The sequence below is a fragment of the Macadamia integrifolia genome, chromosome 4 (genome assembly GCF_013358625.1).
Source record: "Macadamia integrifolia cultivar HAES 741 chromosome 4, SCU_Mint_v3, whole genome shotgun sequence".
In the NCBI taxonomy this organism is placed as follows: Eukaryota; Viridiplantae; Streptophyta; class Magnoliopsida; order Proteales; family Proteaceae; genus Macadamia; species Macadamia integrifolia.
In genome coordinates this window covers 21,576,315-21,599,009 of record NC_056560.1, presented here as the reverse complement: position 1 = coordinate 21,599,009, position 22,695 = coordinate 21,576,315, and the positions used below count along the sequence as shown (strand labels likewise).

General features: G+C 37.9%; 3 protein-coding genes across 5 annotated transcripts; 2 read left to right on the top strand and 1 right to left on the bottom strand.

Annotated features, from left to right (window-relative positions):
• The first annotated feature begins 1,820 nt into the window (after nucleotides 1-1,820).
• LOC122076325 (probable 6-phosphogluconolactonase 1) lies at nucleotides 1,821-2,811 on the top strand. The gene is made up of 3 exons (XM_042641639.1): nucleotides 1,821-1,983; nucleotides 2,106-2,241; nucleotides 2,320-2,811. Exons 1-3 carry the CDS (start codon nucleotides 1,826-1,828, stop codon nucleotides 2,809-2,811), a joined length of 786 nt encoding a protein of 261 aa, XP_042497573.1. The 5' UTR covers nucleotides 1,821-1,825.
• A 1,753-nt stretch (nucleotides 2,812-4,564) lies between these two features.
• LOC122076324 lies at nucleotides 4,565-17,258 on the bottom strand. The gene is made up of 12 exons (XM_042641638.1): nucleotides 16,677-17,258; nucleotides 14,637-15,738; nucleotides 13,849-14,127; nucleotides 12,586-13,722; nucleotides 12,018-12,511; nucleotides 11,830-11,856; nucleotides 11,687-11,739; nucleotides 8,831-9,611; nucleotides 7,366-8,461; nucleotides 6,432-6,737; nucleotides 5,220-6,335; nucleotides 4,565-5,134 (listed from the first exon to the last, which is right to left on the bottom strand). The coding sequence occupies exons 1-12, from the start codon at nucleotides 17,186-17,188 to the stop codon at nucleotides 4,637-4,639; spliced, it is 7,401 nt and encodes a 2,466-aa protein (XP_042497572.1). The 5' UTR covers nucleotides 17,189-17,258; the 3' UTR covers nucleotides 4,565-4,636.
• A 2,826-nt stretch (nucleotides 17,259-20,084) lies between these two features.
• LOC122077212 (transcription factor bHLH30-like) lies at nucleotides 20,085-21,873 on the top strand. Of its 3 annotated transcripts, none has more exons than XM_042643081.1 (3): nucleotides 20,085-20,657; nucleotides 20,879-21,169; nucleotides 21,277-21,873. In XM_042643081.1, exons 2-3 carry the CDS (start codon nucleotides 20,906-20,908, stop codon nucleotides 21,733-21,735), a joined length of 723 nt encoding a protein of 240 aa, XP_042499015.1. In that variant the 5' UTR covers nucleotides 20,085-20,657; nucleotides 20,879-20,905; the 3' UTR covers nucleotides 21,736-21,873. The 3 variants fall into 3 exon arrangements, with proteins under 3 accessions (XP_042499015.1, XP_042499014.1, XP_042499016.1); XM_042643080.1 differs by having other exon boundaries at nucleotides 20,085-20,782; nucleotides 20,901-21,169; XM_042643082.1 differs by having other exon boundaries at nucleotides 20,086-20,657; nucleotides 20,901-21,169.
• The last annotated feature ends 822 nt before the right edge of the window (nucleotides 21,874-22,695 follow it).

Genomic DNA, 22,695 nt, shown 5'->3' with positions numbered 1-22,695 from the left:
CAGCCACTGCACATAATGAATTCTATCAGGTGCATGGAAACCAGATTCATTCACAATTAGGTACCTCAACCCTTTCTCCCCCTCCTACCTAGTTACCCCGTCCTGTGGGAGTGGGATTTATCTGTCGGAATTCCTCTGGTAGACCTCTTTTTGCAGTTTCAGATCCAACCCACTTTACTTCAATCATTATAGAAGAGGCTTTGGCAATCAGGAAAGGGTTGCTCTTTGCAATTGGAGAAGATTGTTGGAGAGTTATTCTCACCTCTTTTCAGAATCACACTACTCCAATATTGGAGGTGCTTCCCATTTTCTCTACTTATCATCCTGCCTTCAAGAATGTTCATTTTCTTTTGTTTCAAGGGAACAGAACTATGTTGTTGACTCCCCTTCCTAGAAGGCCCTATCTCTAACGGCCAAGATATAGTTTGGCCGTTATCCACTCCTTGGCGTTTAGAGCTATCTAACTCCGAAACCTTGGCTTCAGGCCCTTTGCAATAAATCATCTTCTTACCAAAACAAAAAAAAGAGATATGCTATGCAGCTTGATTGTTAGCTAGGGTTCTTTCTCTAAAATATTATTATACATATGAGCTATGTTATGAATTTGAATGGCATCAATATAATTCAAGAATGCATCTCACAAGTGAGCATTCTCTCATCAACTTCAATTCTGTGATTAATAAGTTAGGGCCAAAGAGATTGTATGTAGGGGCATCAATAGGGGGGAGATTTTTCATTTCAAGTGCAGGATGATCATTTTAGATGGTCATGTGTACACAGTAAGGGTGAAATGAGCGCCTCACCTGACATGAAACTTTTTTCTATAAGTTATATAGATTATAGAGATATCCATAACATTTTATAAATTGTGGTACCTATTTAATAAGGCTCACAAGCTACATGGAGCTTACAAGGCTACTCCTAGACAAAGGAAGGGCGAAATCGATCTTGGAATTTGATAGGACTGATATCAATCACATCTCAATCCATATCGGACAGAAATACCCTTAATTGTTATTAAAACCCAGCTTTTATCAAATATGTTGGCATGTGGTATGGTGCTGATATACCCAGATCTATGTCTCTTTCTCCTCCTCTCATTGGAATCCCCTATGCCTCTCCTCTCCCATTGAATGAACTACTAGCTTAAAAAACAGCCGACGGAATACCTAATTACCTCTTCCATTTATCTTATATTACCCTTCTTTGACCTTATCGATCCAATGATACGGTATCAGCTACGAATGGGAATCGGATTGATTTTTCGTTTTTACGGACAGAGAATCGGATGGATCACTCAAAGGCTTGAATTTACCATCCTGTTGGGATGCCCCGAGGGCTCTCATTGGCCATACTGGTGCAGGGAGGCAGTAATCCCCCTACCTTATAAAATGGATTTAAGATTCTCTTTGAAAAAAGTCAAATTACTGTTATGGGTAAATATCTGGGAAAATGGACTTGTACTATATTGTACATTTCCTAATGGAGTAACTATTGTTAGAAAGGTACCCTGGAAAGAATCAATCATAATGAGATGCTCCTGAGATATGTAATTAGTAATCAGACAGGTTTCCCTACTTGGGGCATTGCCAGTGACTGAGTAACAGTTCCCTCCCTTCCTTTATGGGAAGGCCTTCTTTACTACCTTGAAGCTGAAAGGCCAAGTCTTCTTCCATCAATTGTCTCTCTCTCTCTCTCTCTCTCTCTCTCTCTCTCTCTCTCTCATCTCAGTTCTTGCTTATAAAACGATGAACTGGGACTTGCAGAGATGCCAAGAAGTTTATCAGAGAAGGAGAAAAGAAGAGTCGAGTGAAGGTATAGTGGTATGGGGAAGACAGAGGCAGAAGTTAGAGTGTTCCATGAAACTGAACAACTCTCTATGGCACTTGCAGAATATGTGATTGAGAACTCTGATGCTGCAGTCAAGGAAAGAGGAGCATTTTCCATTGTTCTTTCTGGGGAAAATCTCATTCACCTCATGGGGTTTCTTCTCCTTCCTTCCTTCTTCATTGCTTTTGCTTTGTTCTCTCTCTCTCTCTACCCTTTTCAACTAATCTCTCTCTCTCTCTCACTATTCTTCTTCTTCTTCTTCTTTGTTTGTGTAGGACACTATTAAAGCCTCCCTATGAAAGAATGGTGGATTGGTCCAAGTGGCATCTGTTTTGGGCTGATGAGAACATTCTCCCAAAGAAACACCTCGACAGTTTCCACCGCGAAGACAGAGAAGCTTTCATTTCGATGGTTTTTCTCTCTCTCTCTCTCTCTCTAAAAGGTCTCTTCTCTTTCTCTCTCATATGTTTAATCCTAGTTCTTGAACAGGCTCCTATAAAATCGGAGAACATTTTCGAAGTGAGACTCGGTGTATCGGCGGAGAAGGCAATGGAGGAGTACGAGTTTACGATCAGGCAGGAGGTGAAGAGTCGGACGGTGGATGTTTCACCATCAAGCGATAATCCGAGATTCGATTTGATCTTGTTGGAGCTAGGAGAGGACGGACACGTAGCTTCGCTGTTCCCAAATGACCCTGTGTTGAGTGAGGAATCACAGTGGGTAGCATGTGTCGACAGAGAAGGAAAGGAAAGCGTCACCCTCACCCTTCCTGTGATCAACTCGGCAGCCAACGTTGCGATTGTGGCTACTGGTAGTGACGTGGCTGAGAGCTTATCTTTGGCACTTGGGGACCCACTCTCTAGTGGGTCTAACCCGGCTCAGATGGTCTCGCCCAGAGAGGGAAATCTTGTCTGGTTTGTTGATGGCAGCGCTGCTGCTCTCCTCCCCGGGAACAACGGTGGGGAAAGCTCTTCCACGTAGGATTCCAAATATCCCGGGATTCTGAATTCTGGAATCTGGACATCATTTCTGAGGAATCTGATTTTACTTTACTTTTTTTTTTTTTTTTAATGCTTTTTCGCTTTCTCTTTGGAATGTATTGGGTCGCATGGGAAGTCCCTGAGTAGGTAGAAGGAAGAATTATCACTAATATGCATCTAGTTGTTCTGGAATTAAAAAAATGTTAATCTATCAAATTCTTCTCTATCATGTTAATTGTATCGGATTTTTATCAGTTGAGATCAATCCTCAATCTCTGATCAATTTGGATTGCTGTTTCGTATAGTTTTAGGGGTAAAATGGTAAAAAAAAATAGTATTTTTTTAGAAAACGTAGGATAAAATGAAAGCGATACCCACGGATCTGGATAGGTATTGGATCAGTATCAGTACCGGTACTGTCCCTAAATCCTTGTTGGCTGTGATTGCTCAACCATTAAAGATTTGAAGGTGAAGGTTCCTTACTCTCATCTACATGGTTTTTAAGTATTAGGTACTGAATTGACTGTATTGTATTGATATCAGTCGAAACAGATACCTAACTTATCCAAAATGGTTATGACTTATGAGTATCATTTCAAAAGTAAAAGCAAAAGTGACCAATCTATCTCCTAGGGTTTATGCAAAAACCCTAAATGCAAACAATTTTTTTTTTTTTTTTTTTTTTTTTTTTTGTAAAGACCCTAATGCAAGCACAAAGGAAAGAAGAGAGAGAGAGAAGAAATGGTAGAACCTCCTAGAACTGAATTAGGGTTTGCCCTCTTCTGCCACAACTCTTGTTTGATGGAAGTCAATCCAAGTGATTGAATAAAATATACTGTCTTACCATAATGTGAGAATTCTTATGTAGCATTCTTAGATGGCTAAAAGATTTGGAAGAGGTAAGGAATATCCCACTGGAATTCTCTACCTAGAAAAGAATATTGGATATGATTACCAATATGATCTCTCTCTCTCTCCCCCCTGATGAGACTTTACTATTCAGGTGATCTTAAATTTTTGTCAGAATTTATTGGCTCAACAAGTTGACGCTTCAAAAAGTAGTGTTACGAGCTAGGCAAGGGATACGGATTATAGATCTTGGGTGTTTCCCCATGGATGATGGCTCTTGTTATTTTGGTACTCCGGTGGTCCCTTAAAAAAAAGAATTGAAAAAGTAATTTGGGCAAACATTCTCTCTCATGCGTAGTCTAAACTTGGCGTCTTTATCCTATCCCAATTTTAATGTCTTGTTTAAAATTTCTCCAATTTCGTTTGTAAATAAATTGAAAAGCAATGAAGAACAATAAACATCTCGTGTGATTGATCCCAAGAAAATAAGATGAGTCAAACTCCGAAACACATGCTTCCTAAGGCAAATGTCCCTTATCAACTTGACTGCCCCCTTGGGGTTGTGTTCTATGTATCCTCAAATAGCTGAGGCCATTCATAAAACTCCTATCTTCTCTCAAGCTTCAGGTAATGGATGGTTTTGTTCGGCAACACCTGCAGCAAGCACTGGACAAAGGGTTCAGACGACTAGAGCTTTGGGTGGATGATGAACATGTGGTGCGATTGTTGACTCAAGAAAGTTAAGAAGCTTGGCCATGAGACTTACTTTGTCTTCTTCTTTTAGAGTGATTATGTAATTCCATTTTCAGCTTTGGATAAATTTGGCAACACCTTTTAGTGGCATAACTAATCAACCAAGAATCCTTACCAAAAAAAAAAAAAAAAATCAACCAAGAATGAGATAATGAAAGAAACAAGTCCTCTGAATTGCAAGAATGAGCCAACAAGCACTCATTAATCTCAACCTAAAATCTGTCTCAAAAAACATTTCCCTTAAAATTTCTAAGCTGCCCAAAATTGTAACAAATTGATTGGTAGTATGATTTGGCAGCCTTCTCAGGAGATGCATAAACCAAATGGATTCCACACTTCTTTATCTTGACTGGTGTCCCTATGTCTACTGAAACAATGACTCTGTCATTGCTCTCTAACTGATTCTCAAACACAATATGTGGAATATTGCTCACCCATATGTGATCTTGACTTGTAATTGCAATGCCACTGACCTTTGATGGGTAGACCCACTTAAGGCCTTTGGTTTTATCATGAACATTAGCTTTAGGACCACTTGTAGACACATTGGATTCTTCATTGGCTGCATAAACAGCACATATAATCAGCCCTTGAATCTCATCACCCAACAGTAGCGGAGGAACATGAAACGATATTGAACGACCCACATTTTGATGGTGAAACCACTCTGGAATCTCACTCCCTGGAAGAAAGATATCAAACGAACCACGTTCATCCACTCCCTGTTCAAAGACAATCAAAAAGTGTTCAACAATATAACATGAGAGAAAGAAAAAGAGAGAGACAGATACAGAGACAGAGAGAGACCTGAAAAACACTACTCTTGAAGGAATTTGCTAAATTATTGCACTTCTCCATTTGAATGGTTGGAAGAGTCTTCAACCGTTCTAAGCCTTCAATTTCAACCAGCTTCTTGCAATTATTAAGTGTTAAGGACTGCAAGTTCTTTAAGTTTGACAGATTCCTTACTGTTTCCAAAGAACTGCAACCATCTACATGCAATCCGTTTATAGAGGATGGCATATCGGGGAGTGATTGGAGCATTTTGTTATTACTCAACATAAGAAACTTCAGCCCCGAAAGGTGATTGATATTAGTTGGTATGCAACAGAAATTGTTCTGACCGAGATCCAACCATTCCAATGAGGATATTTTCTCAAGATTGGATAATTCTTCAATTGATGTGCAATTGTTTGCAGATAGGTTCTTCAAAGTTGATGGAAGCTCTGGTAGTGATTGAAGTTTTTCGCAATTTCCTAAAGAAAGGATCTGAACTCGGGGAAGGCAACGAATGCTGGTTGGCAAGCTATTAAAATTGTTGTAGGACAGATCCAACTCTTCCAATGAGCATAAGCTCCCAATATCATTCGGAATTGCACCATCTGACAAACTGCAATCTCGAAGAAAAAGGCGCTTCAACGAGCATAAACCTGAGAAAGAAGCTGCTAGAGGAGAACTGGAGCTTCGAAATTTTCTTCGTAATCCCAAAGACAATAAATATGAATGCCAATATTCTGATGATGTTCCCTTATATCCACACAAAGAAAATACTCTAAGGCTCTTCAGAAGATGAAACGAAGAGGGGAATTGTTTAATAGCTGTTCCATCTGCAAGAAGCTCCTTTAAGCATTCCATGTCCCCCAATCTCTCTGGTAAATTTTCAAGCTTTGAGCAACCAGAGATAATAAGATTTTCAACAGATCTGAGTTTACTTATGCCGCTTGGAAGGTTGTGAAGGCTTTTGCAATCTTTCAGATTCAAGAAAACTAGTTTGTCAAGACAATCAATTGATTGGTGAACCTCACACAACCTTGTACAACCTTCGAGTACTAGTCTCTCAAGATTCGGGAGTCCGACGAAATCTGGGGTGGTAATTAGGTAGAGGCAATGACTGAGGTTAAGGATCCCCAAATTCTTAAGAAACTGAGAAAATACAGCAGGAAAAAAGAAGAAGGAAGAATTAGTCTATATGAAATATACAACTGATTCAAAGATAGGAACATAAAAATTATATCATACCTTGGTTCTCTTCCAAACTTGTCTGATGTTGCTGTGTTGTAGGTCAAGAATAACAACCTTCTCCAGATTAAAATTAGTTGGCATATATTTCAAGGGGAATCCATGCCAACAGAGCCATCTTAGCTTTCCAAAAAGATTATTTCCTCTTGAAAATGGTAAAAATTTCTCAAAAAGATGTTCAGAGAGGTTTAAATAATTGACCTGGAGCAATTCTAATCTGGGCATCTTTTCAAATGCTTCAGTACTTATCTGCAACCGCTTTAGTCTTGCAGAATTTATTGCAAGACCTATAATTGCTTCCGTTCCCTGATAAAAATTGCAGTTTATAAGTAAAACAAATTCACACTTGTAACTTTTTTGTTTTTGCCTAAAATTGTTCCAATTCCATTTGTGTGGACAAAACATATTGAGATACAACCTTGCACTGGTCATTGGACAATAAAAGACCAACTGTGGAAATAACCATTCTCATATGGGTTTTAAACATAGGTTGTGGTCTTGGTATACTTGAAGAAGTGACCAAAGAATTCTCCATGCGGTAGGTTAGTTTCAGGCCCAAAGGGCTTTCTGTGTTAAATGGAGATTATAATGTCTTGATATGTGATAAAATTTCAGGACAGTGTCACTTGTGATGTGGCCACAATCCTTTAGAAGAATGTTTGAGATAGATAATATGAAATTTTTCAACTGTGGTTAGAGATGGAACAATCAAATTCATCCAACCAGGAAAAAAAAAAAAAAAGAACAACCAAATACATGGTTGGCTATGCAACTAACTTGGATAAAGCAACTGAACACATGCCCAATCAAGTTTCCAAATCAGCCACAACATTTTCACACGTCTGAAAAATTGAAGGGAAACCTAGGGTTTGTTAATATTCATTTCCTAATAAGTTTGACACAGTAAGAAAACATTGATGGATTTGGTACTTACCATCTGTTTTGTAAATACATCACATACATCATCGTAGGACCACAGTCTACTACGTTCTCCAGGATTCTGTGGCGATTCTTGGCGAACAATTTCCCTTCCCATAGCTCGAAGCAAATCATGCATTCTTAATTGGTTACTTGCATCGATTCTTACAAGGGACTTACGCATGAGAACACCGATATCGATATTTGGGAACAAACCACAAGATTCTAATATTCTAGTCGCATAATCTCTGTTCATGCCTACAAAAAAGCATGCTATGTCAAGGAATAAATTCTTCTGCGAATCATCAAGTGCATCATAACTTATTTTAAGCTTTTCTTGAATTGAACTATCATGCATTTCTTTTAGTTTCTCCAAAGTACTTTGCCACTTGGGTATGCTTCTTTTGTCAGACAGAAAGGAACCCCAAACCTCAAGAGCTAATGGAAGTCCATCTGCACAAGATATTATTTCATTTGAAAGCTGTACATAATCCACTATAGGATGATCTTGCTCAAAGGCATGCCAACTGAAGAGCTGAAGAGATTCTTGATGATCCATTTCTTTAGCTTTATATTTTTCATCCACTTCAATCATATTTAGCAAATGCTCATCTCTAGTTGTTATCATGATTCTACTTCCCTTCCCAAACCAATTGTGCTTTCCAGCTAATGCATATAGTTGGTTTGCTTCATCCACATCATCTAAAATAAGAAGCACCTTTTTACAACGAAGTCTTTGTTGGATCACAATGATTCCTCTATCAATGTATCTTATTGGTAAGTTTTTTTTCAGAACATCAGATAGAAGTTGCTCTTGTAGACGAGTAAGACCATTTGGTTCCTTCGACACTTCTCCAACATTTGCAAGAAAACAACTACCATCAAATTTGTGAGAGATGAGGTTAAAAATGGCTCTAGCAATGGTCGTCTTACCGATTCCGCCCATACCATGGATACCGACAATGCGCACATCTAATCCATCACTTAAGAAATACTTCATACCTTTTAAACGGGATTCTATTCCAACTGCATATTTTGCAACATTCAAATGTACCCGAGTCACTTTAATTGAAACCTCAACAACAATTGCATTTATAAACTTTGATTCATCCCTGCCAATTGGGATACAAATAAAAAAGAATTAGAAGTAGAAAGAAACATTAATTTAGATGAAGTAAGTGGAAGACATAATAGCCTAGTTAGATAGAGATGCAAGCCATCTCTGAGGTTATTTCTGTGAGGTTAGCAAAATCCAAAAGAAAAGGGTTCCTATGTATCTGTAGTAGAGAGAAGTAAACTGATTTTGCAAGTTCTGAAAAACAAAGATATCAGCAATACTCTTAATGAACACTCCCAATGAATTATAATACCTAAATTTTCCCAGTTAGAAACACAAATCCTCTCATATGGTTCTTTTTAATTTCTTATTATTTTCTCTCTTCTCATTGGAGGAAGAATCTAAAGGAGAAAAGATAAATTACCCAATAGCAACTTCTTTGATATGCCAGCCAGACAAATCCCCGGCTTCAGTGAGAGCTCTCCTCCAATTCTCCACCTTCTCCATCTCCTCCTTGAAACACTCTTCATGTTTGGTAAACGCCTCCGCTAAGCTACCTCTCTGGTTTCGAACATCAGACGGATCCACATAATAGAAAACAGGAAAAACAGTTTGGTTTTTCTTTCTCCTGCAATCCATCATCTTCACAAGCTCATCAAGGCACCGAGTTGAAGAAGCATAGTTGGTGGAGAAGATGATTATGGAAACCCTCGATTCTTCAATGGCTTTCAGTGTTTCTGAACTTATACCCTGTTTTCCAAGGAGTAGTTCCTTGTGGTATCTAATGGTGTGGATCCCAGCTTGGAATAGAGCTGTGTGGAGTTGGTGGGTGAAGTTATTGCTTGAATCCTCACTTGTGAAGCTCAAGAAGACATCATTCTTCCACCAACGGGTGTAAGAGGAGGAACAAAAACCTCCTTGGATCCGCTTGGTACTTGTTGCCATGGGGGATCCTGTTTGTGGGATCTGTGACTGGTGATGAAGGATCTTACAGGTGTGGGATCTGCTCCGACTAAGCGAATTCGAGGTCAAGAGGCTGTTTCCATGGAGTGGTAGATGACTTCTGCTAGTATTTCGTATCTGCGTCCACTCCAAAGAGACACCAACTACGGTGTCACACCGACTTGGTGGGAGCCTGAATACAACCCAGCTAATTTTTTCTCTTGCTTTTTTTTTTTGTGGGTATACCCAAACCAGACATTTCACTTGGAATGTGTGGTAGAAGAAAAATTAAAAGGAGAATTTATTATTACTCTCTTACACTTAAGCCTATATATACTAAAACTCTAATATCTTTTACTTTTTTTCCTCATATTTCCCTACTTTTGGATTTTTACATCTTTTTCTCCTATGCTCTTTTAAAATACTCAGATTATCCCTCATTTTCACCTATAACGTATAATTTTTTTCAATTTGACTGGTCCAAGACATGCTTTTATTAATCCAAGAAAACAGCCAACCGGCTTGTCCTTTCCAGTATAACTTAATTCAAATGTAGCTTTGTTGACCAAAACTCAAACTCCTCATTGGTTTCCATATTATTATTTTTCTATATTACCTTTTTTAATTTTCTTTAATTGCATTAGTATTGACACTTAAGATTTTTTTTTTTTTTTGGTCTCATCCATTATCAAGGCTATTGTTTATTTATTATTATTTTTGCTTTTGTCTCATCTATCATCAGGAGTTTAGTAATCTATCTTTTTTATCGGTTTTGGATTGATATCGATCTCAATTGATACTAATTTGAATCGGTATCAATCTCAATGTTATATTCTCCTTTAGGTTGCGACACATGGTTTTAGAGATTAAAAAAAATAATAAAAGATTTCTCAATCAATACCAATACAGATCACTTAATCATTTCACAGTGAAAAGAGATTTAAATTAATAGAAACTCGTCACTCTCAATTGAGGAACAGGACTCATGTAAAGTATTGATTTCTAATCAATTTGAACAAGTTAAATAGGTTACGTGTGAAAATAAGGGATAATCTGGATATTTAAAAAGAGTAGGGGGAGAAAGAATGTAAAAATTAAAAACAGGGGAGTATAATAAAAGAATAAAAGGAAGGTAGGGGAGGTTAGGGGAGTGATAGATTCCCCAAAATAGAATTCGGAACTTTTAATTGCTTTAATGGTGTTAATGTAACTCTGCCTTTCCATTACCCACTGAAGACACGAGTCACACGACCCAGCAGGGGCCCGCGTTGACAGTGATTTCTGAATAGAGAATCCTTACCAAAAAAAAATTCTGAATAGAGAATTATGATCCAAGTAGTTTTGCAATGGAAGGGTGGAAAGCTTTTATACATCCATTGCCTCAGTTATGGCAACCCTTCCATCTTCAGTGTTGCATGAGTTTCTGATTTTTTATGGAATACCCTGCAAATGATCTATCAGCCAAGAGGTACAAACTTCGTTCCCAATGATTGAACATGGGAATCGACAATTAGGGACGAAAATGGGCATTCCCGTTACATGGTTGTTGCATTGAATGTTATTAGGATTGTGGATATAGTTATCTTTGTATATTGAACTCGATCACTTGAGAATGCTTTAATGGATTACTCAGTTTCAATTGTATACTGAACGAGATTATCTTTAGTAGACTACAAATGGTTCCTAGATATGACGATATCATTGCAATTAGGTATTATGGATTATGGTAAATTAATGATTGATTGATATCAACATATTATATATCAATGCATTAGATTCATGCTATTTACTTGTGAACGAAAGAGACACTCGATGTCCACTTCCGTTGTAGAAAGAATATTAAAGAGAGATTATTTATTCATGATTGGACTTACATTTTGGATCCAATGGTTCAATTTGTAAATTTAGCACATAAAATTACTGATTTTTTTTTTTTTTCGTGTGTGATCTTAATTAAATAAAATTTAATGCTTAAAATTGATTGAAAAAAAAAACTCACTACTCAGCATTGCTGAGAAATTTCAACCTTTAAGAGCATAAAAGTTGAAATGAAACACCAAATTTAAGTGGAGGGTTTCTTCAAACAACAAGGAGCTGAGTCAACTATTCAACCAAACACTCAATAAGATATCCACTTCCGTTGTAGAGAGAATATTAAAGAGAGTTTATTTATTCATGATTGGACTTACATTTTGGATCCAATGGTATGATTTGTAAATTTAGCATATAATATTAGTGATTTTTTTTTTTTTTCGTGTGTATCTTAATTAATTTAAGGTTATGCTTAAAATTTGAATGAAAAAAAAAAAAAAACTCAGCATTGCTGAGAAATTTCAACCTTTAAGAGCATAAAAGTTGAGATGAAACACCAAATTTAACATGTTGCTAATCCTGAGAGTTCAAAAACTATTTGATCATCAGTTTTCCAAGTGAGTGATCAATGTGGCTCAAGGAAGGGTTAATTGTTCTGTTGAGGAAAACCAGACTCTTACAACCTGAACCAGAGAACTGTTTTAGAACAGAGAAAACTTACCATAAGCCAAATAGATCTAACTTTGTTAGTGAGAGAAAAGAAAAGAAAAAATATCACTTGCTACTTAACTAGTGACAAACAGAATGTGTCCACAAATAGAATAGCATGTAGCAAACTAATAATCAGGATGTCTAACTATGATGAAGAGATGCATTCAGTATCATCATATGTAGAAGAGGCACATTCAGTATCTGTGGTATCTTCTGAACCAGTACCCTCCTCATTTAGTTGGTATACCAAATGAACCCCACACTTCTTCACCTGGATTCTGTCTGATATTTTTAATGAAACCTCCAGTTTATCTCCAGTTTCCATAGGATAACCAAACTCAGTATGTGTAATGTAGCCTACCCAAATCTGATCTTGATGGGTTATTTGAAATGAATGGCTTGCTAAATTTTTTTGCCAACAAAGACCACTGGCTTCATCATGAACAGACATTACCAGAGAAGTCATGATCTCATTATCTTCTTCTTCAGCAGCAAAAACTACGCAGACAGTTAACCCTTTGATCATACAATCCAAAAGTGAGGGCACCTCAAAAGTTACAGAAGATCCCATGCTCTGATAGCTGAACCATTGTGGAATCTCACTCCCAGTAAGAAAGATGCCAAACTCACCAAAATGTCCCTGTACATTAGTAACCTGTTATTTCATTGATCATGGGTAGAAAGAGAGAGAGAGAGAGAGAGAGAGAGAGAGACCTGCAAGAGGCTTATGGTATCAGTACTTTCAAGGTTGTTGCTTGCTTCCAACTGAATACCCTCCATAGCTTCCATTCCTCCCATACATTGAACATCAATTGGCTTGTCACCATCAAAATGCAGGGTCGATGGGCAACCCTCTAAATGCAATCTCTGTAAATTTGATGGTAGCTTTGGCAGTGATTGAAGTTGTGTGCAATATGCCAAACTAAGACTCTCGAGTTGAGTAAGGAGTCTGATGCTGTCTGGTAAGCTATAGATATTGCTGTGATCCAAATCCAACTCTCCCAATGATGTCAGGTTACCAAGATTTGGTATCCTTTCCATCGAAGTGCAACCACTAGCAAGCAAGTATCCTAAACTTGATGGAAGCTCTGGAAGTGACTGTAGCCGTGTGCAATTTTCCAAATCAAGCATTCGAAGTTGAGAAAGACGACTGATGCTAGAAGGGAGACTACAGAAGTTGTTATTGCCTAGTTCCAATTTTTTTAGCAGGGGCAATTCCTCTAAATTTGGTAAGCTTTCCATTGATGTACCTTTCGCACACAGGATCTTTAAGCTTGAGGGAAGATCTGGAAGTGACTGCAGCCTTGCACAGTCATTCAATGAAAGAAGTTGGAGTTGATGAAGTTGACTTATGCTTGATGGTAGGTTATTGAATTTGTTCCCACTTAGATCTAGCTCCTGTAAAGTGGATAAGCTCCCAAGATCACTTGGAATTGCATCTTCTGATAGATTACAACATCCGAGACTCAGGCTTTTTAAGGAACACAAACCAGAGAAAGAAGCTGGTACCAAAGTGCTGGGACCATTTTTTCTTCTTAGTGGAACACAAGACCAGAAGAATGAATGCCATGATTTAGATGGAAAATTACCAAGATTTGAGCAACCAGAGAGAATAAGATTTTCCAGAGATCTCAAATTACAGATGCTGTTTGGAAGATTCTTCAGCTTTCTACAATTTTTCAAATTCAAGAAAACAAGTTTGTCAAGAAGTCCAATGGATTGGTGAACTTCAACCAAATTAGTACACCATTCAAGTACCAATGACTCAAGATTAAGGAGTCCTGAGAAGTTGGGGGTTTTAGTTAAGTTATGACAGTGACTGAGATTAAGGAATTTCAAATTTTCAAGCACCTGTAATAAATAAAAATAAAAAATAAAAAATAAAAAATAAAAAAAAAGAGAGTAAGATATTACTTTCATTGAAATGTAAAATCAATACAAGAGAAGAGAACATGGAGGAAAAAAAAAATACATTACCTTGAATTCCTCCCAAACTTGTCTAATGCTACTATATTGCATGTCAAGGGCAACAAGCTTCCCTAGATGAAAATTGCTTGGAATATTTTTAAAAGGAAATCCATGCCAACAGAGCCATCTTAACTCCTTAGAAAGAAGTTCATACCCACCCCTGAGATGTGTATAATTGAACTTGAGAAATCTTAGTTTGTGCATATTTCCAAATGCTTGGGTAGTCAAGCATCCATCCATTACTCTTGGTAGATTGTCTATGACAAGGCCCTCAATCGTTTCTGTTCCCTAATTATAAAGAGCATTTGAGGGTAAGCACAGCAAGCAAGCAAGCAATACCATCATTTTGGTCCCAAAATTCATTTATCTAAGTAGAAATTAATCATGTCAGTATCACATAAGAGTATAGAGAGATACTTCACAACAGCATTTTAGTAGTAACATAGGTACCATATCCATAGCCATTTCCCTAAAATGCCTGTATTTCTCAAATTTATGGAATTTAAATTACCCATTGTAGAGAACACACCTCTTTAAGGAATAACAAATCCATTTGGTAAATCAATTTCTGAGAATAGATTCCATCTCTTAATCTTGGCTATGATCTGTTAAAGAAGATAGTGAAAAAATTGGAATCTCAGTTTTAAATTACAATTTCAATTCTTTGAGCAGAGCCAACCTTAGCAAAAAAATTCTACCAAAAAAAAAAAAACCTTAGCAAAAAATATATCACATCCGTGCTTATTATGAGTATGATCAAGTATAGTGAAAATGAAAATTAAGAATTTCACTCTTACCTTTTGTTCTTTCAATACATCACGAACATCCTCGTGGAACCACAATCTACTACGCTTCCCAGGATCCTCAGATTCTCCACGGACAATTTCTCTTCCCAAGTCTCGAAGAAGATCATGCATCGTCAATTGATTATTTTCTTTAATTATTATAAGTGATCTTTGATTGAGAACAGTGATTCCAATTTCTGAGAAGAGTCCACAACCATCTAAGATTTTTTGCACATAGCCTCTATCCATTCCAATAAAGAAACATGCAATGTCAAGAAATATTTCTTTCTCTTCTTGATCATCTAGTCCATCAAAACTTATTCTCAGTTTTTCCATAACTCGATCCTCGGGAATCCTTTTTAACTTCTGCAGCACACTTTCCCATTCACGTTTACTTCTTTTGTCAAACAAAAAGGAACCCAAGACCTCAAGAGCTAATGGAAGTCCACCGAGATATTCTACTATACCATTTGCATGTGTTGCATACTCTTTTAGGGGATGGTCCATTCCAAATGCATGCCAACTAAAGAGTTGGATAGATTCCTTCCTATCCAATGCTGGAACCTTATATATTTCATCCACTTCAAGCTCATTTAGCAAATGTTCATCCCTAGTCGTTATGATAATTCTACTTCCTGGACCAAACCAAGCACGCTCTCTTACCAAAGCATTGATTTGGTTTGATTCGTTCACATCGTCTAGAACAATAAGAACCATTTTACAACTGAGTCTTTGTTTGATCATACAGATTCCTCTATCAACACTTGATATCTTGAAGCTTTGTTTATGCAGGATGTCGGAGAAAAGGTTTTCTTGTAGGTGAATCAATCCATCATGATGTTTTGAAATCTCTCGAACATTTGCAAGAAAACTACTACCTTCGAATCTACGAAAAATGAGATTATAGATGGCCTTGGCAATTGTTGTTTTACCTATGCCACCAATACCCCATATTCCTATTATACGAACATCATTTGAACCGGCATTCAACAATAAATTCAATGATTCTATGCGGGGATCTATTCCGACTCTGTAGATAGGAATATCCATGTGCATTTGTTTCACTTTCATTGATACCTCTTCAACAATTGTTTCAATAAACCTTGATTCATGCCTGCAAGTTATACTCCAAATTAGATATTAAAGTACAAGGAAAATGATGAACATAACCTGTATTCTTTGCTACCAAATACCAGCACAATTAGATTGAACTATTTTGGAAAACCTGTATTGTAGTAAGTTATAACTAAGAGGTTTATCGATCCATCCAAAGATAACAATTGATAGATAATGGATGTGGCCAACCTATATAGTTTGCATCCCCCAATCAATGAACAAAAACTAAGAGGGAAGAATCAAAAGGCAAAAGAACTTTGTAATGGTCACCTAAGAAAGGCTTCCTCAATGGCCCACCTTATTGTGGCATGTTAGATGATGATGCAGCTAATCCAACTGCCCTTGGATAGAGAGGACATGGCATGGATTAGTTACATGTCAAATTTCATAAAATACATACCCTCCAACATATTAGCATCCACCCTCTTAGTAGTCCATGGATCAATGTGCACCATATTGGTCCCCCTAGAATTTTAGAAATTTATTTTGCCACATGGCTGACTTTGTCTGGGTTGAAATTTCACATGTGAATGGAGGATCTCAAGGTCTATCCATCCATAAATGTTGCACACCATTTGAGCACCCATGTGTCATATATTTTGGTCCTGCAGAAGGCCCTTTTTAGGTTTGCAGTGTAGGAAAACCGTTGGTCCATGAAAATTTATAAATACACACTTTAATCAAACTATTGGAATTGACATGTCATGTAACAATGAAATTAGATTTTGAAATTTGATAAATGACCAATTTAAACCATGTCCTCTCTAACCATCGGTCGAATTGACATATCATCTATTCACATGGCAAAAACTTTGTGAAAGTTGGAAAATACCTAATTTTAAAAAGAGAGATCAGTGTAAGGATTAGATGTTTTTGGATCATGTATGAATTAAGAGGAAAATCAGAATAAAAGACCAGAATGGGTGAAAGGATTACTCTTTGAGTACATTTTGAAGATGCCAACCAGACAAATTTCCCACTTCTGCAAGAGCTCTCCTCCAATTATCCACTCCATCCATATCCTCCTTGAAACACTCTTCGTGTCTGGCAAATGCCTCTGCTAAGTTCCCACTCTGTTTCCTAACATGAGAAGGATCCACATCATAGAAAACAGGAAGAATAGTCCGACCCATTTTTTTCCTGCAATCCATCATCTTCACCAGCTCATCAAGGCACCAACTTGAAGAAGCATAGTTGGTGGAGAAGACGACAATGGAAACCCTTGATTGTTCTATTGCTTTCATCATGCCTGACTTCATACCCTTTGATTTTCTCTTGAGTTCGTCATCATCTCTAATGGTTTGGATCCCAGCTTGGACCAAAGCCGTGTGAAGTTGATCAGTGAAGTTCTTGCCGGAATCTTCACCTCTGAAGCTCAAGAAGGCCCCGTGCTTCCATTGATGGGAGAAGGAAGAAGCAGAATTTCCTCGGCTCCTCTTGGCAGCCATGAAAAGCGAGCAACAAATATCAGAAATGAGATGTAAGAGTGACTGAGTGAGTGCCACTTGATAAGTTGATGCTTTACTTCATCAAAAGAAAAAAGGTCAAAAAAAGTATATGCCTTTTTTATTCATCGTCAATCATCACCGTGGAGGTGGGGGAGGGAAAGAGAGGGAGGGGGTGCATGATGGTCTGGATAAACTCAGCCATGAGCAAAAGGGAAATTCTGTTTCATTGGTAACTAGCTACCAATATGGGGTGGATTCCACGTGGGTAGAGAATCTGGACTCGTGCATGGTCATAGACTCAAAGGTAAGAATAAATAAAGAGAAAGAAAAAAGATGACAAGAATCAATTAAGAAGTGAAAGAAAAAAGACCAGATCAGGTTCATATATGAGAACAATCTCATATATTCCTGATCTGTGGATGTGGAATCCACCCTCTCTATATTTAGTGAATTCCAAATCCTTAGAGTAGAGATACATGAGACTGTTTTAGTACGTGAATCTGATTTAGACTCAAAAGAAAAGTGAAATTTGATTATTTCAAAATAGGAGGGTAGGAGATTTTTTTATTTTTTTTTTGGGTGGGGTTGGGAGTTAGGGAAAATGAAGCCTAAAAGACAATATGACTCTTGTGCCTATATACAATGTGGATGGAATGATCATCCTACTCCTCATGAAAGGCAGAGATCCCATCTCTATTGATGATTCTACTAGTGCTCCCATTGACCCCCACATTGATGTAGGGCCACATTGCCTCTTAAGAAACCCTCACCCTTAATATAATTATTATTTTAAAGGTGGGGCATAGTTACGGAAAGGAGATGGATTTTAGGAGAGAGAGAGAAGCATGTTTTCCTTTTATTCTTATTACAAATTAATCTCAAACAACATTTTTACCCTCATTATAAACTTATGTTTATTAAAGTATTTAGCATGAAATAGTTTAAATGAAAATTCTTTTGATAATAGATGAATAACACTTTATTTTAATATCAATATGGTGTAAAAATCATATCAAACACCTTACCCTGTTAAAATAATTCTCTAAATCATAACAAAGAGAGCCTAAGCCTTATTGATTTGTTCACCCAACATCGGGAGCTTAAATGAAAATTTTAAGCCCTATTATAAGATTCCCTAATTCCACTTAAATTTACATGGTTGTGCAAGTTTGTTTACACTTTACAGCTTATGTATGAGACTAATAACCAGTTCGTCCCATTCATTAATAATTGATTTCTTCTCTTCATGAACTCCTCAGTCCTTAACTCTGACTCCTGCCCAGAACCCTAGTTTTGCTCCCGTCTCTTTCAGGTCAGGGTTGGTGTAGGCAGTTGGGTCCCCCTCCATTGCAGCCATCCCTGTGCTTTTTGCAGAACATGAACTCTGACCCTAACGTTAACTTCGTTACCAAACATTCCGTTGAACCAGTAAGGAATCAGGTGGTTTTGCATGGGACCATCTCATCATCTCATCAGAAAAATTCAGGATGGTATGGGTCCCATCCCGGTGGAGCTAATCTGACTGAGGGCAGGGTTTTCAAAAATCCTTGAATTGGACACGGATTCACCTCTGAATTGGCACCTATTGATTTGGACCGATTTATGATCGGTTTTGACTGGCTCAAATCGGAAATCGGCACTGACTGATCCAGAGTCTTAAAACCCTAATTAAGGCTGGATGAGCGTTTGAACAGAGTATAGTAGTTGCTTATGAGGTACGTATATTAGAATGTTGATCAAGGGTCCTATTACATGGGATCGGTCTTGGGATTGATCACGGTAGATATTAATTAGACATCAATTTGGATCGGCTTGGATTAGATTGTATGAACAAATTTATCCTTCCTTTATAATAAAGTCATTCTTCATTACCTTTCTGCCAGTGGACCTTACTTGTGTATCGAGATTGGATCGATAAAGATTGGAAATCAATCAATGACAATACTGATCTAACCTAATTTGAATGCCATCACTATTCATGGGATGTGAGACCCACCCTTAGGGACTATATCCCTATCTCGAGTTTCACCATCCATGGGATGTGGGACCCATCTCTATGAATTTGGATATGTTGCACATATATTCACGGGGACTTAGATATGAGTATTCAACACTAGTCCTATTTCCCGCAATTAAAAGAATAAATAAGAGTGAGTGGCTTTATGTTAAAGTAAAAGAAATAAGTGTTGAACCTTCACATATATATGTCCAAATGAACTTATGTGTAGTGGATCCAAACTCTGAATAATTCCCCCACTTGGAGATGTGTGAAAATCTTTTGCAGTCGTTGCATCATGCAATGAGCATCGGATGGTTAGAGTCCTTTGGGACGCGTGCCCATATGTTCTTAGCCATCTAATGCTCATCACACCTCATCATTTTAAGTAGAGAATGTGAACTCCTTGGAGATCCACCATTGATGAGATCTGAGACCCACCCAGTAGATTTTCACAAGGAGATCCATCATTCATGGATCGTCTACAATTCCGATCTCGTACAATTTCATGCAATACCACCTTCAGGCGGTGACACGTATATTGATACCAATACAATGGCCCAGATCTTGTACAACTAATAAAACATTAAATCAGTGAAAAGGCATTTAAATCAGATCTGGGCCATTGTATTGGTATCAATACACGTGTCACCGTCTGAAGGTGGTATTTTACGAAATTATATAAGATCGGAATTACAGACGATTTGTTTCTGTTACAGGACCCACCTCTATCTACAACCCCGGTGGAATCCATGTGGGACCGTCCCGTGTGGAAAGAATCCGGACTCTAGCTATATCCTATAAATTGTAGTTGCAGCAGAAGTTGAAACCAAAAACATGAAAACATGCTTTTTGACTGATAAGAAGGTTGTCGGGCCATCATCACTGTGTTCCCTCTTCTTCCCCTTTTTTTTTTTTTTTTTTTTTTTCTTTTGATGAAAATTCCCTCTTCTTCCCCACAAAAGCTGTAGCGTCGCCGCGAGGCACTGAAGAATGATTACGTAACTTTTGTCTCTTTTCAACATCCTCAACTATTACTCCCTGGAAACATTCCTTCTTCACCTTACCTCTCCTCTGAGTCCTCTCTCTCTCCCTTCCTTTTCACCTGACCTTTGATTTTCCCATGCCTCGGCCCCCACTACTCCTCCTTCCTCGGTTAATTCAAAGAGAATCTTATGAGATCAGTTAGAAAAAAGAACAGTTTTAGCTCCACAGTAAAAATGGTTTCTCGGGTTTAATTAATTCCACAGTTCCACTTCCCCACCTCTCCATGGTAGTCTCTGTCTCTCTCTTTGTCTCTCTCATCTCTCAAGGTGGAAAGGTAGGAACCAGGATAGTCAAAAGATGAGGCTTTACTGAATCGGATTTGGTAGAGAAGATTTCGGCGAACATTGACCTTTCAGATTTGTGGGATCTTTACGTGGAGAAACAAATCGATGTGGGTTCGATTCGACGGTGGACTTTGAATTTTGGGTATCTTTCTTAACTCGACTGCTCCTTTTATAGTCGACGAATGTCCTCTGTGAGAGAATGTGAGAGATTTGAAGAAATTAATTCTTACTAACTACCCATTACAGGAAAGATCTCTTTTCTCACTGGTATTATCTCGGATCTGTTAACCCTTATTTGTTTATTATCTATCCAATTCGCTTTAAGCTTTTCTTTTGCTCAACCTTTTTGACTATTAAGAACAGTTCTTCACTGCTTTTTTTGTAGAGAAAATGTTTCCTTTCCCAAGCTACTTTGGGTTAAGTAGTAATCCTTCAAATGGAGTAGTAGTAGATGGTGGGTTTGTTCAAGTTCAAGGAGGGATAATAAGCTCAATGGAGATGATGCCGGTGAACGATGGGATCTCTGTACTCAGCTCGACAGAGGCGAAAGCTGTTGCTGCATGTAAGAGTCACAGTGAAGCTGAGAGAAGGAGAAGGGAACGGATCAACGGCCACCTGGCCACCCTTCGTACTCTTCTTCCCAACACAACAAAGGTATGTAAATTGCAAAGGGGTATTTACGTACTTTGATCCAGTGGGAATGGGGGGTATTTGTGTAATTTGAATGTTTCGGTCACAGACTCACACTCAAATTTTGGCAGACGGACAAGGCATCGTTACTGGCGGAGGTGGTAAAGCACGTGAAGGATCTGAAGAAAATAGCTGATGACGTGGCATCTGATAGGGGTTGCAGGGAGTACTGGTCGTTGCCGGGAGAGGCGGACGAACTGACGTTGGATTATTGCGACGGAGAAGCGAAGCTGATAAGGGCATCGGTTTGCTGCGAAGACCGGCCGGAGTTGGTGAGGGATCTGACGAGGGCGCTGAGGTCGGTGGAGGGAAAGGTGAGGGTGGTGAAGGCGGAGATAGGAACTGTTGGAGGGAGAACGAAGAGCGTTATAGTAGTGAAGAGGAGATCATTAGAAGGGGAAAGGGAAGTGGAAGGGGAAGATCTGCTGGGCGAGCTACGGAGGGTGTTGAAGGATGTTGTCGACAAGTCGGCTTTGTCGGGCTCGGCACAGAAGTTGCCGGGGAACAAGCGGTCGCGCCGCTCTCGATAGTCTTTATCTTCTTGATGTAATGCATGGCCTATAGGACAGAAAGGAGGGTTATGTAATGTAAATTCACATTGGTGGTCTTTTATTGGTTCTGTCTGTGTCTTCTCTTTTCATACATTCTATTTGGAGAACGTTTTTCTACACGGGGGTCCAAGATTTTTTTTACATTTGGGTCTAAGATTCTACATTTTTTTTTTTTTTTTATATGACAAGTCATAGCTCTTGATACACCAGTCGACACCCTGACAAGAAATGGATATCTTTTTCATCTGAGAGGAGAGAGATACATATGGGAGCGATGGCCACTAAAAATTAAAAGACAGCATTGATCTGTGCCTACATATAGAGGGAGAGAAATGGTCAGTCTACCCCTCATGGATAAAAATTTCAATCTTTATTGATATTTTTGATAATTAAAAAAAGTGCTCCATGTTAGTGATCATAGTCTCCAGGACTATTATTGATACTTTGAATTTGCTTTTCACTAGCCATCGTACTGGCACAAAAACCATGCTTCCTTTAAAAGATCCCTCTTCGTATTCTTTTTATTATATAAAAAATAGACAAATATTGGATACATTACTATTTTTCCTAAAGCTAACATCTCCAACCAATGGCAAAATTAGACAGACATGATCATAACACAATGCGGTAGTATAATTGGTGAGCAACGAACTTAGAGTAAAAATTTTTAGATAGAAGAGGTATGATTAATCTAATGACAAGATTTATTCTTTTTTTATTATTTAAAGAAAAATGATTTTTTTTTTTTCGTCTTGCCCTTATAATTACCGTGGATTGATATTAGATTGGTCAGGATCATAGTTAACAAATTCGGATTCGGGAATTATTCGGGCGGAGAATTATTCGGAATAATTCGATTGATTAATTTAAAGATTCGGTCAAAAAAGCTTATTGGGTTTTTTTTTTTTAATTGTTTTTTATTTTTTTATTTTTTTTTTT